At 48.0% G+C, this 12,559-nt stretch overlaps 1 protein-coding gene across 6 annotated transcripts in view; it reads left to right on the top strand.

Moving 5' to 3' along the window:
• Positions 1–12,559, top strand: part of GIT2 (GIT ArfGAP 2) — a 44,063-nt gene that overhangs the window by 18,941 nt on the left and 12,563 nt on the right. For 4 of the 6 annotated variants that reach the window (XM_081884594.1, XM_081884590.1, XM_081884592.1 and 1 more), the window contains exons 12-16: positions 1,720–1,831; positions 2,359–2,501; positions 3,119–3,268; positions 5,977–6,228; positions 11,986–12,068. In XM_081884594.1, the coding sequence (XP_081740720.1) occupies positions 1,720–1,831; positions 2,359–2,501; positions 3,119–3,268; positions 5,977–6,228; positions 11,986–12,068 (740 nt within the window). Of the gene's footprint in view, positions 1–1,719; positions 1,832–2,358; positions 2,502–3,118; positions 3,269–5,976; positions 6,229–9,728; positions 9,819–11,985; positions 12,069–12,559 lie in introns of all 6 variants that reach the window. The other 2 variants (XM_081884593.1, XM_081884591.1) reach the window with 2 other exon arrangements.

The following is a 12,559-nucleotide window of genomic DNA, read 5'->3' as shown; positions in this document are numbered from 1 at the left end:
GCAGCTTCACTGGCAGCCCACCTGCTTCCGAGCCAGGTTCAAGGTTCTGGCACTGATTTGCAAAGCCCCATACAACTTTGGCCCAGGAAACCTCAGGGATGGCCTGAACCCTTGTATCCCAGCTTAGTTACTGAAATCCTCTGCGGCAGCAGATGTTGATTGTTCCCTTAGTTGCTGAGGCTCATTTGACAACAGTGAGAAAATGAGCCTGAGGAACCCTCTGCCACTAGAGATTCACCAGGTGCCTTCTGTGCCAACTTTTAAATGCCTGCTGAAAATTGTTCTGTTCTGCCAGGACTATGCAGGCAGTTAACTATACATCCTTCCACAATGGTTAACTGTTGTCTGGTTTGGGGTTTTTTGTAAATAATTTTTATTCATTTTCCAATTAAAAAACATTCATATTAGTAACAAATCAAACCAAATCTTTCCACATTCAAAAACAAAAAGCAATATAGCCAATTATATAATCTAAATTAATTAATTTCAGTGGGACTTCCCGTGTTCTGGATTTCAAAAGCCATGCAAGCAAATGTGTCCTCTGTAAAGTACACCCCTTTTGCAAAGGACACATTTGCTTGCATGGAACATTACAGTTTGAGAAAAGAGTGGCGGTGAACTCTGGATGCCTGCCAGCTGTCCAAGGGCCCCAGAGAGCCGCCATTGAAGGAGGTTTTTTCTGATCATATCCTTTTTCTTACTGCATCAGAGCTTTTACCATTGCCATCTTCCTCCTTAGCCCAAGCTGTTCTGATCATATCTGATCTTGCTCTGCCAATTTTATCAGGGCTCTCTGCCAAGGACTGTGATGAGTCAATAAGTCCAATTATTTTACTACTCCTGCGTTTCCTTTGGGTAATTAATTTTTTTGGGTGGGGTTCGCCAACTCATGAAATAGTAAATACAACAAATACAAAAGTACGGCAGCCGCTCACCTCATTCATCAAAACGACAAGAAAGGAGTCTTTTTGAAGTCCGAAACTTGACCTCCAACAACTGTGTAGTTTAGCAGATTTTTCTTTTAACTCTTTCCATCTAGAACATGCCTGTTTTTTTGCCAAATCTTTTAATTGTTAGGAAACAGGGACTCCCAGCTGACGAGACTGACTTTGGAGAGTTGCCAAATTCGTGCCTCGGACATCACCCAGGGTCCCTGCCTCCGCATCTTGTTGCGGAGCGCAGATAACGGACTGCAGGTGGCACAGCTCCCCCCTTACCTGGGGGGGTGGGGGTGGCCAGGGTTAATTACCCTCATTTAACCCCAAATTACTGACACGACTGGCTGTCCGATCTCTTGGGAGGCCACCATATCTGTTTTTAACCTTTTAAAGGTTTTTCTTACATGATTTTATTGCTGTAAGCCATGTATGTGTTGTGTGTGTGTGTGTGTGTGTGTGTGTACGTATATGTGTGCCCATGCCCACACATATCTGTGATACAGCTGTATACAAATATCTGTATGAATAAATAAACAAACTGTGCATCTTGGTTCTGAATACTGAACCTGTTGCTGATATTATCTTGGGAACAAGGAGATGCCGAGAGCTCTGAGCTTTCCTTCTGCTGGAAATGGATTTTTCCAGAAAGCCTGGGAAGGCATGAATCTGTATAGGAGGCGAAGGATCTGCTTTCTGTTCCTGCTTCTCTGGCTGCTTTCTTCTATTGCCTTGCAAGCTCCTCCAGCTCCTCTGAGGCCTTGTCTTGCCTCTTGTCTTTCAGGGAAGGCAAAAGCTGGCTCGCTTTAACGCCCATGAATTTGCAACACTTGTCATAGACATTCTTGGGGATGCCAAGCGAAGGCAGCAAGGGAACCCTGTCCCAAGTTCCAGAGGTGAGTCCCTGTTTGGATGACTGGCTGACTTGAGTTTTCAGGACGTCCTTCTTCATGCAGCACTATGGGACTCGCTTCCACAGGAGGCAGTGATGGCCTCCAGCTTGGATGGCTTTTAAAAAGGGTTGGACAAACTCCTGGAGGAGATAAGGGCTATTGATGGCTACTAACCCTAATGCCTCTGCTCTGCCGCCACAGTCAGAGGCAGCAGTGCTTCTGAATACCAGTTGATGAAGCCACAGGAGGGAGGAGGGCTCTTGTGCTCAGATACCACTTGTGACCAAACAGGATGCTGGACTAGATGGGCCATAGGCCTGATTCAGCAGGTTCTGCTTGTGTACTTAGGAACGTAGTACAGGCAAAAGTACAAAGGGATCCTGGTGAAGGCTTCAGCTGACTCCATCCTGCTGCCTGTTTCCCTTTCGTTCCGGTTCATGGAGCTGCATTCTCTAGGCTGGTCATTTTGAGGAATGCCACATTCTGCACACATTCCCTAAACATCAGGCATTTGGTTGCTGCTTTTGCAGAAAATGTAGAGCTGATCCTGAAGTCTGTCAACAGCCAGCACAGTACAGAGTGTCAGGATAATGACCAGCCTGACTACGACAGCGTTGCCTCTGACGAAGAAGTGGATCTGGAAACAAGCTCAGTCAAGGCACCCCGGCAGAAGGTGAGCCTGTGCAGAGATATCTAGAGGGCGGCAGCATGTTGGAAGGGGCTGTGCAAAAAGGCTGCTCCTCACGAAGCGCTTGCCTCAGGCCCATCACTGCTGCTAAAAGGTGAACAGTCCTTTGCAGAGTGATCCTTGTCCCTGCTTATTTGAGCAGCTGGGCCTCCATTCCCAGGACTCTTGGTTCATTTGAAAAGAGATTTGTAAGGCTGCTTGGTTCCCCTTCCAGGCCTGGAAGGAGACTTACGGCCTCTCCTGACTTTAAAGGAGAAAGGGAGAGATGGTACTTCAAAATCCTTGAGGTGTTTGGGGACACCTGCCTTTGGACCAGCATAAACCCTTTGATGCTAATTTTGAGAGCCTATCTCACTTTTGACTTCTGAGTTGAAAACTTCTAGTTATATTGATTCATTTGTGAATTGCCTTTGGAGTTGTTGTTTTATGTTTGTTTCTGATGTGCAGTATATAAGTGGCACTGAATTCTGCATCATGCCATAGTATTCTCAGAGGCTTCATTGTTTATTATTTAACATGGCCCTTTTGACTTTGGTCCTCAAAGTGAGAGGAAACAGCTGTGTCTAAATGAGTAACACATCATTGTGTGTTGCGTTTTGCAGAGCCTGGATTCAGACTTGTCGGATGGACCCATCACAACCCAGGAATATCTGCAGGTTAAAAACGCCCTGGTGGCTTCGGAGATGAAAATCCAGCAGTTAATGAAGGTGAACGTCAACTTGAGCGATGAGCTGAGGATCATGCAGAAGAAGGTAGCATGAGAGTGAACGAGAGAGGGTTTAGTTTAGTGCGCCTTGAGTAAAAACCCCACATGCATGAAAAGGGCAGAATGTTGAAAGCTCAAAAAAAGGACTGCAGAGCCTTCTGCAACCTGAGACCCTCCCACTGGCTGTTGGGCTCCAACTCCCATCATCCCTTACCACTCTGGTCAGTGGCCAGGGATCATGGGAGTTGGAGTCCTGCAGGGTAGCAGGTTGGTGAAGCATGGTCTAGCATCAACTTCCAGATTGATGGTGCTCAACCGTACTCAGCCGGGGCTCAAAGGGAGGGGAGCCACTTGGCTCCCCACCTCCATGAGCCGCAGGGTGTCCAATCCTGCACGAAGTTGTCCCTCACTGTTCACTGTGAAAGAAAAGGAAATGGAAGCCTTCTGTTCCTGTTAATTCCTCTTGGGATTGCTCAGGCTTGGACCCCCATAGATCAAATATTCATCACTTGCATCCCTAGACCACCGCCCTGGTCACCTTAATTCATAGTTTTCCCTTCCCCCCACCCACTGATCTCAGTCACCCCATTAAGGAAAGGCATGATTGCAAATGGTTTAGGGTGGGTCTGTACAGCTATTTACGGATTCTCCCGTGTGGTGAGATTTTAAATCCATGAATTTCTTGAGTGGTCAAGGGCAATGCTTTGTCTACGCTGTGTCAGTAAAGTGAAAGAGTTTGCCTTTATTTTATATTTTTCTGTGCTGTCTTCTCCATAGCATGAAAAAGGAGAATGATAAACAAAATTATCCTGTTCTTTCTTTGAGAAGCTCAGGATGGGATACACTGTGTGGGCCTCTTGTCTTCACTGCAGCCCTGTGGGGTAGGCTAAGCCGAGGGAGACCGAGGAGTCCAAAGCCCTCCCAGTGAGCTTCATGGCAAATCAGGGATTTAAGCCCCGGTCTCCCTCATCGTAGTCCAGTGCTCAAAACAAAGCACTACCTGTTCTCAGCTCACAGTTTCCACCATGGCTGTGATCTACTGTGTGAGAGCAAACCCAGTGATCATAGCAAAATGTTTTGCAAAATATGAGCAATGGGGATCATAGAATCCTAGAATTGTAGAGTTGGAAGGGGCGCAGGAGTCATCTAGTACAACCTCTGACAATGCAGGAATCTTTTGCTCAACTTGAACCCACAAACCTGAGATGAAGAGTCTCGTGCTTCACCAACTGAGCCCTTTCAGTTCTCAGTTCAATGTCACTAGACTTGTGAGCCTTGCTAAAATTATAATGGGCTTCTGGGAATGTGTGTAGGACTTTTAGTGCAAACTGTAGCTCCCTCCACCTACGTCTTCATCTCCCCCAAAGATTTTCAGCAAGGAGCAGCAGCTGACCACAAAGCCCCTCTGGGACGTGTTTTGTGTTTTAGATGGGTGGCCAGGGGTACTGCAGGCAGTGGGGGGTGGTGGTTTGAGAAATATGTTGCAGCTTAGAGTAAGAAGGAAGAGGAGGGGCTGAGGAAGGGTATCCACAGGCCTTCAGGGGTGGGAGAGAGAACTAACTTCCAAAGGCAGCGAAAGGGTTTTTTCTTTCTCTTTTCAAGATCTCTCTGACCCAACACTGCACTTGCATGGCTTAGCGTCTCAGTGCTATGTAAAGTTCCTCCCCCTCCCCTTTATGATGGATGTAGCAATTCATGAGCCACCAGTGGGTGTGGGCAACTTCCTCCTTTTATATCTATTTGCGGGGGGGGGGGGAGAAAGCAGGAGCGCCAGCTGCTTTAAACTGCGCCGAAAACTGCAGAAGGCCCACCAGAGGTTTTATGGTTCTTCCTCCCGATTAATTGTGCCCTTAGCTGACTTGAGGACATTGCTGGGAATCTCTTGTGATGGGGCTCCTGTTCTGATCCCCCTTGTTGTGTTTCCATTCCAGTGGCCTTGCCCCTCTCTCTTCTGCAAATAGGTTTGAGTCTTGTTTCGTCTTCCACTTCCTGCGGTGACATTGCCATTTCCCCAGTTCCCTCTTTTCTCTGATTTGACTGTTGGGCGCTTGGCCTGAGTCAGCCGCTTTAAAAGAATGTTGCTAAAGCCGATGTCCGCGTTGCTCAGAAACTTCGCCTAGCTTGGGTTCACGTTGCTAGATGTTGGAGCTCCTCTTGACACACACAACCGCACCTGAAATTTTGGGGCTCCCAAAGCTTTGAGAATGTAACTGATTTGGCAGACGTTTCCTATAAAAGGAAAAGACCGTCTTTAAAAACAGAAAGAGGAGGTTAAGGGGTGATATGATAGCCATGTTCAAATATATAAAAGGATGTCACATAGAGGAGGGAGAAAGGTTGTTTTCTGCTGCTCCAGAGAAGCGGACACGGAGCAATGGATCCAAACTACAAGAAAGAAGATTCCACCTAAACATTAGGAAGAACTTCCTGGCAGTAAGAGCTGTTCGACAGTGGAATTTGCTGCCAAGGAGTGTGGTGGAGTCTCCTTCTTTGGAGGTCTTTAAGCAGAGGCTTGACAACCATATGTCAGGAGTGCTCTGATGGGGTTTCCTGCTTGGCAGGGGGTCTGACTCGATGGCCCTTGTGGTCTCTTCCAACTCTATGATTCTATGATTTCTATGATTTCAGAACCTGGCTAGCTGGTGACAGTTTTCAAGCATGAGGATGCACCGACTGTGCTGCCCCCTCCCCCAATTCTTGCTTTGCTGTGCTGTGGGGACATCCAAGCCCCCACTCTGAAATGTTTTATTCCAGCTTCAGACGCTACAGAGTGAGAACACGAGTCTCCGGCGGCAGGCCACAACAAACGCCTCCCTGACTCCCGCTGGCTCTGAGTACCCAGACGCCGGCAGCCACTCTTCCTTGATCTGGCGGCCCTCTGTGCGCAGCAGCCGGCCCATGTCCATGTACGAGACGGGATCAGCCCAGAAGCCCTACTTGCCATTGGCCGAGGTCTCCTACCCAGAGGAGCACATCACGTCGCGGCTGCAGCCGTTCCCTCCCCACGTAAGTAAGACCACCAACCTGCTGCCTCTTTGGGGGGGGGCTGCTTGGGCTTGCCTCACTCAGCCTGCCCCCAATCTGGGGCTCCCCAGATGTTGGGCAAGGCTGGCCATGTCCCTGGGAGAAGTGCCTCTCTCTGCGGACAGAGCATCTCTGCCTAGCTGTCTGGGGCTGTAGCATTTCTGCTGTGCAGACTGGAGCTTTGACCTTCCGCTTGCCCTCTTCATTTCACCTTTCGCCAACCTGGTGCCCGTCATATGAGGACGGGCTGCTGTTGCTCAGTGGGGAGAGAAAGCTGCTCTGTGCATGCTCAAGGAACCTTAAGCATACACTACGACTGCTTGTCAGTTTCTCTGATGAAGAGGGGTGATCAAATATGAAAGAGGGGTGGTGGTCAGTTAGCACCTTGAAAGATGTGGGACCCCAGGAGGGGGGCAGGGGGATCCACAGGGCGCTTCTTCCCATGGGCTCCTCCATTACTTCAAAGCCAGAGTTTGTTCACGCCAACGTCCAAGCACCCTGAGCTCCTTGCAGTAGTGTGTCTTTGTCTTTCCTCACTCAGTTCTTTTGCACCTTTGACTTGCTGATGCTGATGCTTGCCTCTTTGTGTCTTGCTGGATTTCAGAGATGTTGCTCTTGCACCCATTACCCACTCTTGGGGCATTCTATTGTGGGTTTATTGATCTAAATCAAATCCCTTATGAATACACAGTGGAAGTGAGGAACAGGTTTAAGGATTTAGATTGGCTGGACAGAGTGCCTGAAGAACTATGGATGGAGGCTCGCAACATTATACAGGAGGCAACTGGATGATATTCCAGCTGAACTATTTAAAATTTTAAAAGATGGTGCCGATAAGGTGCTACACTCAATATGCCTGTCTCCTGGCATATTCCTTCTTCAGTCCAAGCAGGGCTCCAATCTTCAAATTCTGACTTTTTCTATATTCATTCATAAAAGGCCTCCACTTATAATCCTTGATTTGCCTCTGTAAGGCTGGGGCTCCCACTTGTATTACTTTAGGTTCAACAACAACAACTTTCTCCTTCGTCTTCTCCCCAGTTTGTCCTGTCAAAGTAGGTTCCTGTGTCAAATCCTGAACAATTTCTGTATTGATGGACACTTTTTGTCCCAAATTTATCACTTTTTATTCCAAGTTCTCAAGTTTGGTATTCATAACATCCGTCTTCTTGTGAAGCTGTTCCAACGAATAGCTTATCTTACATAAAACAGTCACTAAGGCTCCTTCTGTCAACATTCTTAAAATCCAAGGTCAATCTCTGATTCTCACAGCTCTTATCTTGCAGCTGGAAAAAACCCAGCTCCACTCTTGTAACAGTTTCAAAAGCTCCCTCCAGAGGGAAACAGTCTCCACTTGTATCAATCCTTTCAAACACAATTTAAACTTTAAAGTTAGTTTCAATTTTCAGTTACTTTTCCTACTTTTTAAACGCAGAAGAGGACAATGGAAACAATATATTCCTCTTATTTAGCCATCTGTCAACATGCTTTCTGTTCACAGTCAATGAACTCTCCCAAAACGTCAATTCTGCTGGCAGCCCGTTTCCAGGTTCAGAGCAGTGGTAATTTAATTTTTCACTCTCTCCTGCAGGCTTGCTAGGTCCAAAATTCCCCCCCTCTTCTCCTGCTTCCAAGGGGGGTTTAATAGTTTTAACCGATGGAGATTTAATCCTTTACAAAAGACTTTCCAAGGCTTTAACTTGCAACGTCTTTGCTTCAATCTATTTACAAAAGAGGAAGGCGGACTTCTTGTTTGAAACCTTCCCATTTCGATGCCAAATTAATGAATTTAAAGATCCAATTTTCTGTTCTACTCACGGGTAGTTGTTTAAAGTCAAATTGTCCACAGGAAAAAGTCAGCGCTCTCCGGCAACAGTGATGTGGCTTCACTCCGTGAAAGAAGCAGTCAATTCGAAGCACCGCGCCGCTCACCCCACTTCGCTCCGGATCCCCAAATCAGGGTTTCCCCGTGAGTAGGGGAGGCGCAAAAGGTGCCAACCGAATCCCAGGTTCACAAGCTTCTCCCGCCTGTGATTTCAGTGGGTCTCCGCCTTCACCGTGGCGGTCAGACCCTGATTTCCACGGAGCAAATTCCTCCCGGTCGGAGGAACTCCGCCATTGCCTGGAGGCACCAACCCGGAAGTCCAAAGAAGGGCAGTGTCAAAGAATGCTCCAACTACTGCACAATTGCACTCATTTCACATGCTAGCAAGGTTATGCTTAAAATTCTACAAGGCAGGCTTGAGCAGTATGTGGACCGAGAACTCCCAGAAGTGCAAGCTGGATTTTGAAGGGGCAGAGGAACCAGAGACCAAATTGCAAACATGCGCTGAATTATGGAGAAAGCTAGAGAGTTACAGAAAGACATCTACTTCTGCTTCATTGACTATGCAAAAGCCTTTGACTGTGTCGACCACATCAAACTATGGCAAGTTCTTAATGAAATGGGAGTGCCTGATCACCTCATCTGTCTCCTGAGAAATCTCTATGTGGGACAAGAAGCTACAGTTAGAACTGGATATGGAACAACTGATTGGTTCAAAATTGGGAAAGAAGTACGACAAGGCTGTATACTGTCTCCCTGCTTATTTAACTTATATGCAGAATTCATCATGCGAATTCTAGGCTGGGTGAATCCGAAGCCGGAATTAAGATTGCCAGAAGAAATATCAACAACCTTAGATATGCAGATGACACAACCTTGATGGCAGAAAGTGAGGAGGAATTAAAGAACCTTTTAATGAGGGTGAAAGAGGAGAGCACAAAACATGGTCTGAAGCTCAACATCAAAAAACCAAAGATCATGGCCACTGGTCCCATCACCTCCTGGCAAATAGAAGGGGAAGAAATGGAGGCAGTGAGAGATTTTACTTTCTTGGGCTCCATGATCACTGCAGATGGTGACAGCAGTCACGAAATTAAAAGACGCCTGCTTCTTGGGAGAAAGGCGATGACAAACTAGACAGCATCTTAAAAAGCATAAAGCCATGGTTTTCTCAGTAGTGATGTATGGAAATGAGAGCTGGACCATAAACAATGCTGATGGCTGAAGAATTGATGCTTTTGAATTCTGGTGCTGGAGGAGACTCTTGAGAGTCCCATGGACTGCAAGAAGATCAAACCTATCCATTCAGCCCTGAGTGCTCACTGGAAGGACAGATCGTGAAGCTGAGGCTCCAGTACTTTGGCCACCTCATGAGAAGAGAAGACTCCCTGGAATAGACCCTGATGTTGGGAAAGATGGCGGGCACAAGGAGAAGGGGACAACAGAGGACCAGCATGAGTTTGACCAAGCTGAGGGAGGCAGTGGAAGACAGGAGGGCCTGGCGTGCTCTGGTCCATGGAGTCACGAAGAGTCGGACATGACTAAAGGACTAAACAACAACATTGTGGGTTTCTTTCTTTTTTAGAAGAACCTGCTTTTATACTGTGCACATGTGCCTGCACGCGCATGTGTGTATCTTTCTCTCCCTTATTTTTAGGCAGGGAGGAATGGGCTGGTGACCAGCTATTCTTCCTCCATGCCTTTTTTCTCCATTCTCTCCTGGTTGGGATACAGAAACACACAAAGGGTTGTGTACACTACATCTTCCCTGGAAAAGCCCCCACTTCTGCTAGCAGAGCTGTTCCTTCTCCTTCTGCAGGAGGGTCCCTTCTTATCCACCCCTCAGACTTTACCATGCCTGAGCTTCAGGCACTGTGGATCCACCTTGCCTGTGCCTCCCCCCGCCTCCCCTTATTTCTATCTCAGCTGCTTGAACTGCGAAGCTGCCTGGCAGATCAAGCTGGAGTGCTGGCTGAGACTGAGAGGTGGCCACAGCTGCCTGAGAAGGTTTAACTGTTCTGCGTTGGGGGAGGGGCTGCTGTGCCAGCTGGACCAGAAATTGGGGGAGGCTGTAATGCTTGCAAGGCAGTCCCCAGAATCTCTTGCTCAATCTGCTGGTGGTTTTGCTGGCCACCTGGGCAAAGAAGCCCTGGAGGGCTTGGCAAGCTGAGAGGGAGAAAGGCAGCTGGACAGGGGCCTGTGGTGACAACTGGGAGGTGGGCGCAGCTCAGAAGGCCAAAGTCACAGCAAGGAATAAAGCTCTTGGGGTGTGTTGGGGGCTGTTCCAGCTTAAGGAGCAATGTAGTAAAGCCAGGTGGAGGGGAGTCCAGAAGAGGAGTCAAGCAGGAGGGGGGGGGCAGACCACAGATGGATTTGCACAGGATGCAGTCGACAAGAATCACAAGATCGTCAAGTTGGAAGGGACCCTGAGGGTCACCTAGTCCAACCCCCTGCAATGTAGAAATCACAACTAAAGCATCCAAGACAGATGGCCATCCACCTCTGTTTAGGGTGTGAGCAGAGATACGGCAAGTTTTAAGAGTGGGGACTCCTGGCTTCCAGCAGACGTGCCCCTTCAGTGATATCAGAGCAGCTCAGCCAATGGCAGCCAGAGAATCACCTGTCATTAAAGTGGCACCGCAGGGTCAGAGTTTAGCTTGTGCCACCAAGAGGGATGAAGCAAGAAGGAAAAGGAAAAGGGGGGAGGCAGTTGGAGGGCGGAGAAGGCAATGGGGGAGATCCGTCCTCTTCCTAGGGGTTCTTTCTCCTGGTGATGCAGAACCATGGAAAAGCAAGATGACAAAAGTGTGCTTTTGATAACATCTGTGCAAGGAGATGCCTGTTCCTTATATTTCTGTCCTTTAGCCTTCCAGAATTTAATTTCTGGATCTGATATTCTATTTATTCTGGTCTCCCTGGATTTTGCTCTGCTCTTAAATTGCCCTCAAAGTGTTCTGTAAGTATTGGAGAAACGGGTGTTGGGTCTTCCCATCCACCCACATGTAAACCCCTCCCTCAATGAGCCAATACCCAGATCACTTTTACTCCATGGTGTGCTGTCCACTTCATAGGTAATTAGTTCAGAAATCCTTCAGGCAGAGGGCAAAACAGGGAAGAGGGTAACTGCAGCTTTGTAGGGGTGGAGCTCCCCAAACAAGAAATTTCCAAGCACTTTAAAGCATCAGCAGTGGCCAAAATCGAGCAGGGTTTTGCGGTTACCATGATTCTATTAAACAGAGCACAACAACAAACATAAGACAAGCGCTGCAGGATCAGGCCAAAGACCATCACGTCCAATCTCCTGTTCTCACAGCAGCCAACTAGACACCTCAATGGGAAACCCGCAAGCTGGACCCAAACGCAAGAGTGACACTCTTGCCACTTGCGATTCCTGGCAACAGTTATTTGTAGGAGCAGCTGCTTCTGATGGAGGTGGAACATAGCCTGGGGGGCTAGTTGCCATCCATAGCCCTCCTCCAGGAATTTGTCCAATCCTCTTTTAGAGCCAGCTAGGTTGGCACCTCCCTGCCTCTTGTGGGAGAGAGTTCCATAGTTTTAACTGTGCAGGGTGCAAAGAAGGACTTTCTTTTGTCTGTCCATTGGCTGACCCCAGTGCATTCAAGTCGGAGGGTGAATGTATCACTTTGTCCATGCTGTACACAGAAGCCCAGAGGGCTGGCATAGCCTTATGCTGAGAAACGCTGGTGATTTTGGAACGAGGACAGTGGTTATCCTCTCCAGTTAAAATGTTTGGACAGCAGTAGCAGTGGGGGCAACGGACCCTCTGCTTGAGAGCAGTGATAGTAAGTAGCCCTGGGTTAGGCAGAGCAAAGGTCTGGCTCTAAGAGCATCTGGTCTGGCTGTATCTATGAATCTGGTGGCACTCATCTTGCTTCCTGCCCTTTCTCTTCCAGGCATCCAAACTGGAAAAGCAGAGCAGCCTGCCTGAAGGGGATTATGACAATGCCGTTCCTGCGCTGGAGCCCGACGAGACAGGGTAGGCATCAGGAGAGCATGGGCTGTGTATGAGTATTACTGTTGATTAGTATTTATTACCCACACTTCACCGTAAGGGCCCAGAGCAGGTTGCAGCATTAAAACTAGCTGCATATGGAAAGTAAATTTAAGCAACTTACAAGCATAAAAGTAAGGTGGGCTCTACAAACTTTGTCTCAGGTGACAAAGGCCAGGGTCAAGAGGAGCCTTTTCAGCCTTTGCTGGAGGCTATATAATGCAGGCTCCAGGTGCCTCTGTGAGGAGGGGGGAGGTCCCTAGGTCAGAACCCAAGAAGGTCTTTCCTGTGTTTGAGGTGTATATGTGGGTTGGAGCTTTGGACACCCAATGTTCTCACCTTGAATTGGGCCCGGTAAGGAGCTGGCAACCAGTGTGGCTGTTTTAAAATAGGGCTTATATGAAATCTAAATGGGTGGGAAACCCATGAAGACTTCCAGAGGTTTCTGGACTCCAGCCTCCCGTCATCCCTGAGCA

Source organism: Podarcis melisellensis (assembly GCF_964234715.1).
Source record: "Podarcis melisellensis genome assembly, chromosome: 13".
In the NCBI taxonomy this organism is placed as follows: Eukaryota; Metazoa; Chordata; class Lepidosauria; order Squamata; family Lacertidae; genus Podarcis; species Podarcis melisellensis.
This window is presented reverse-complemented; position numbering and strand designations above follow the sequence as displayed.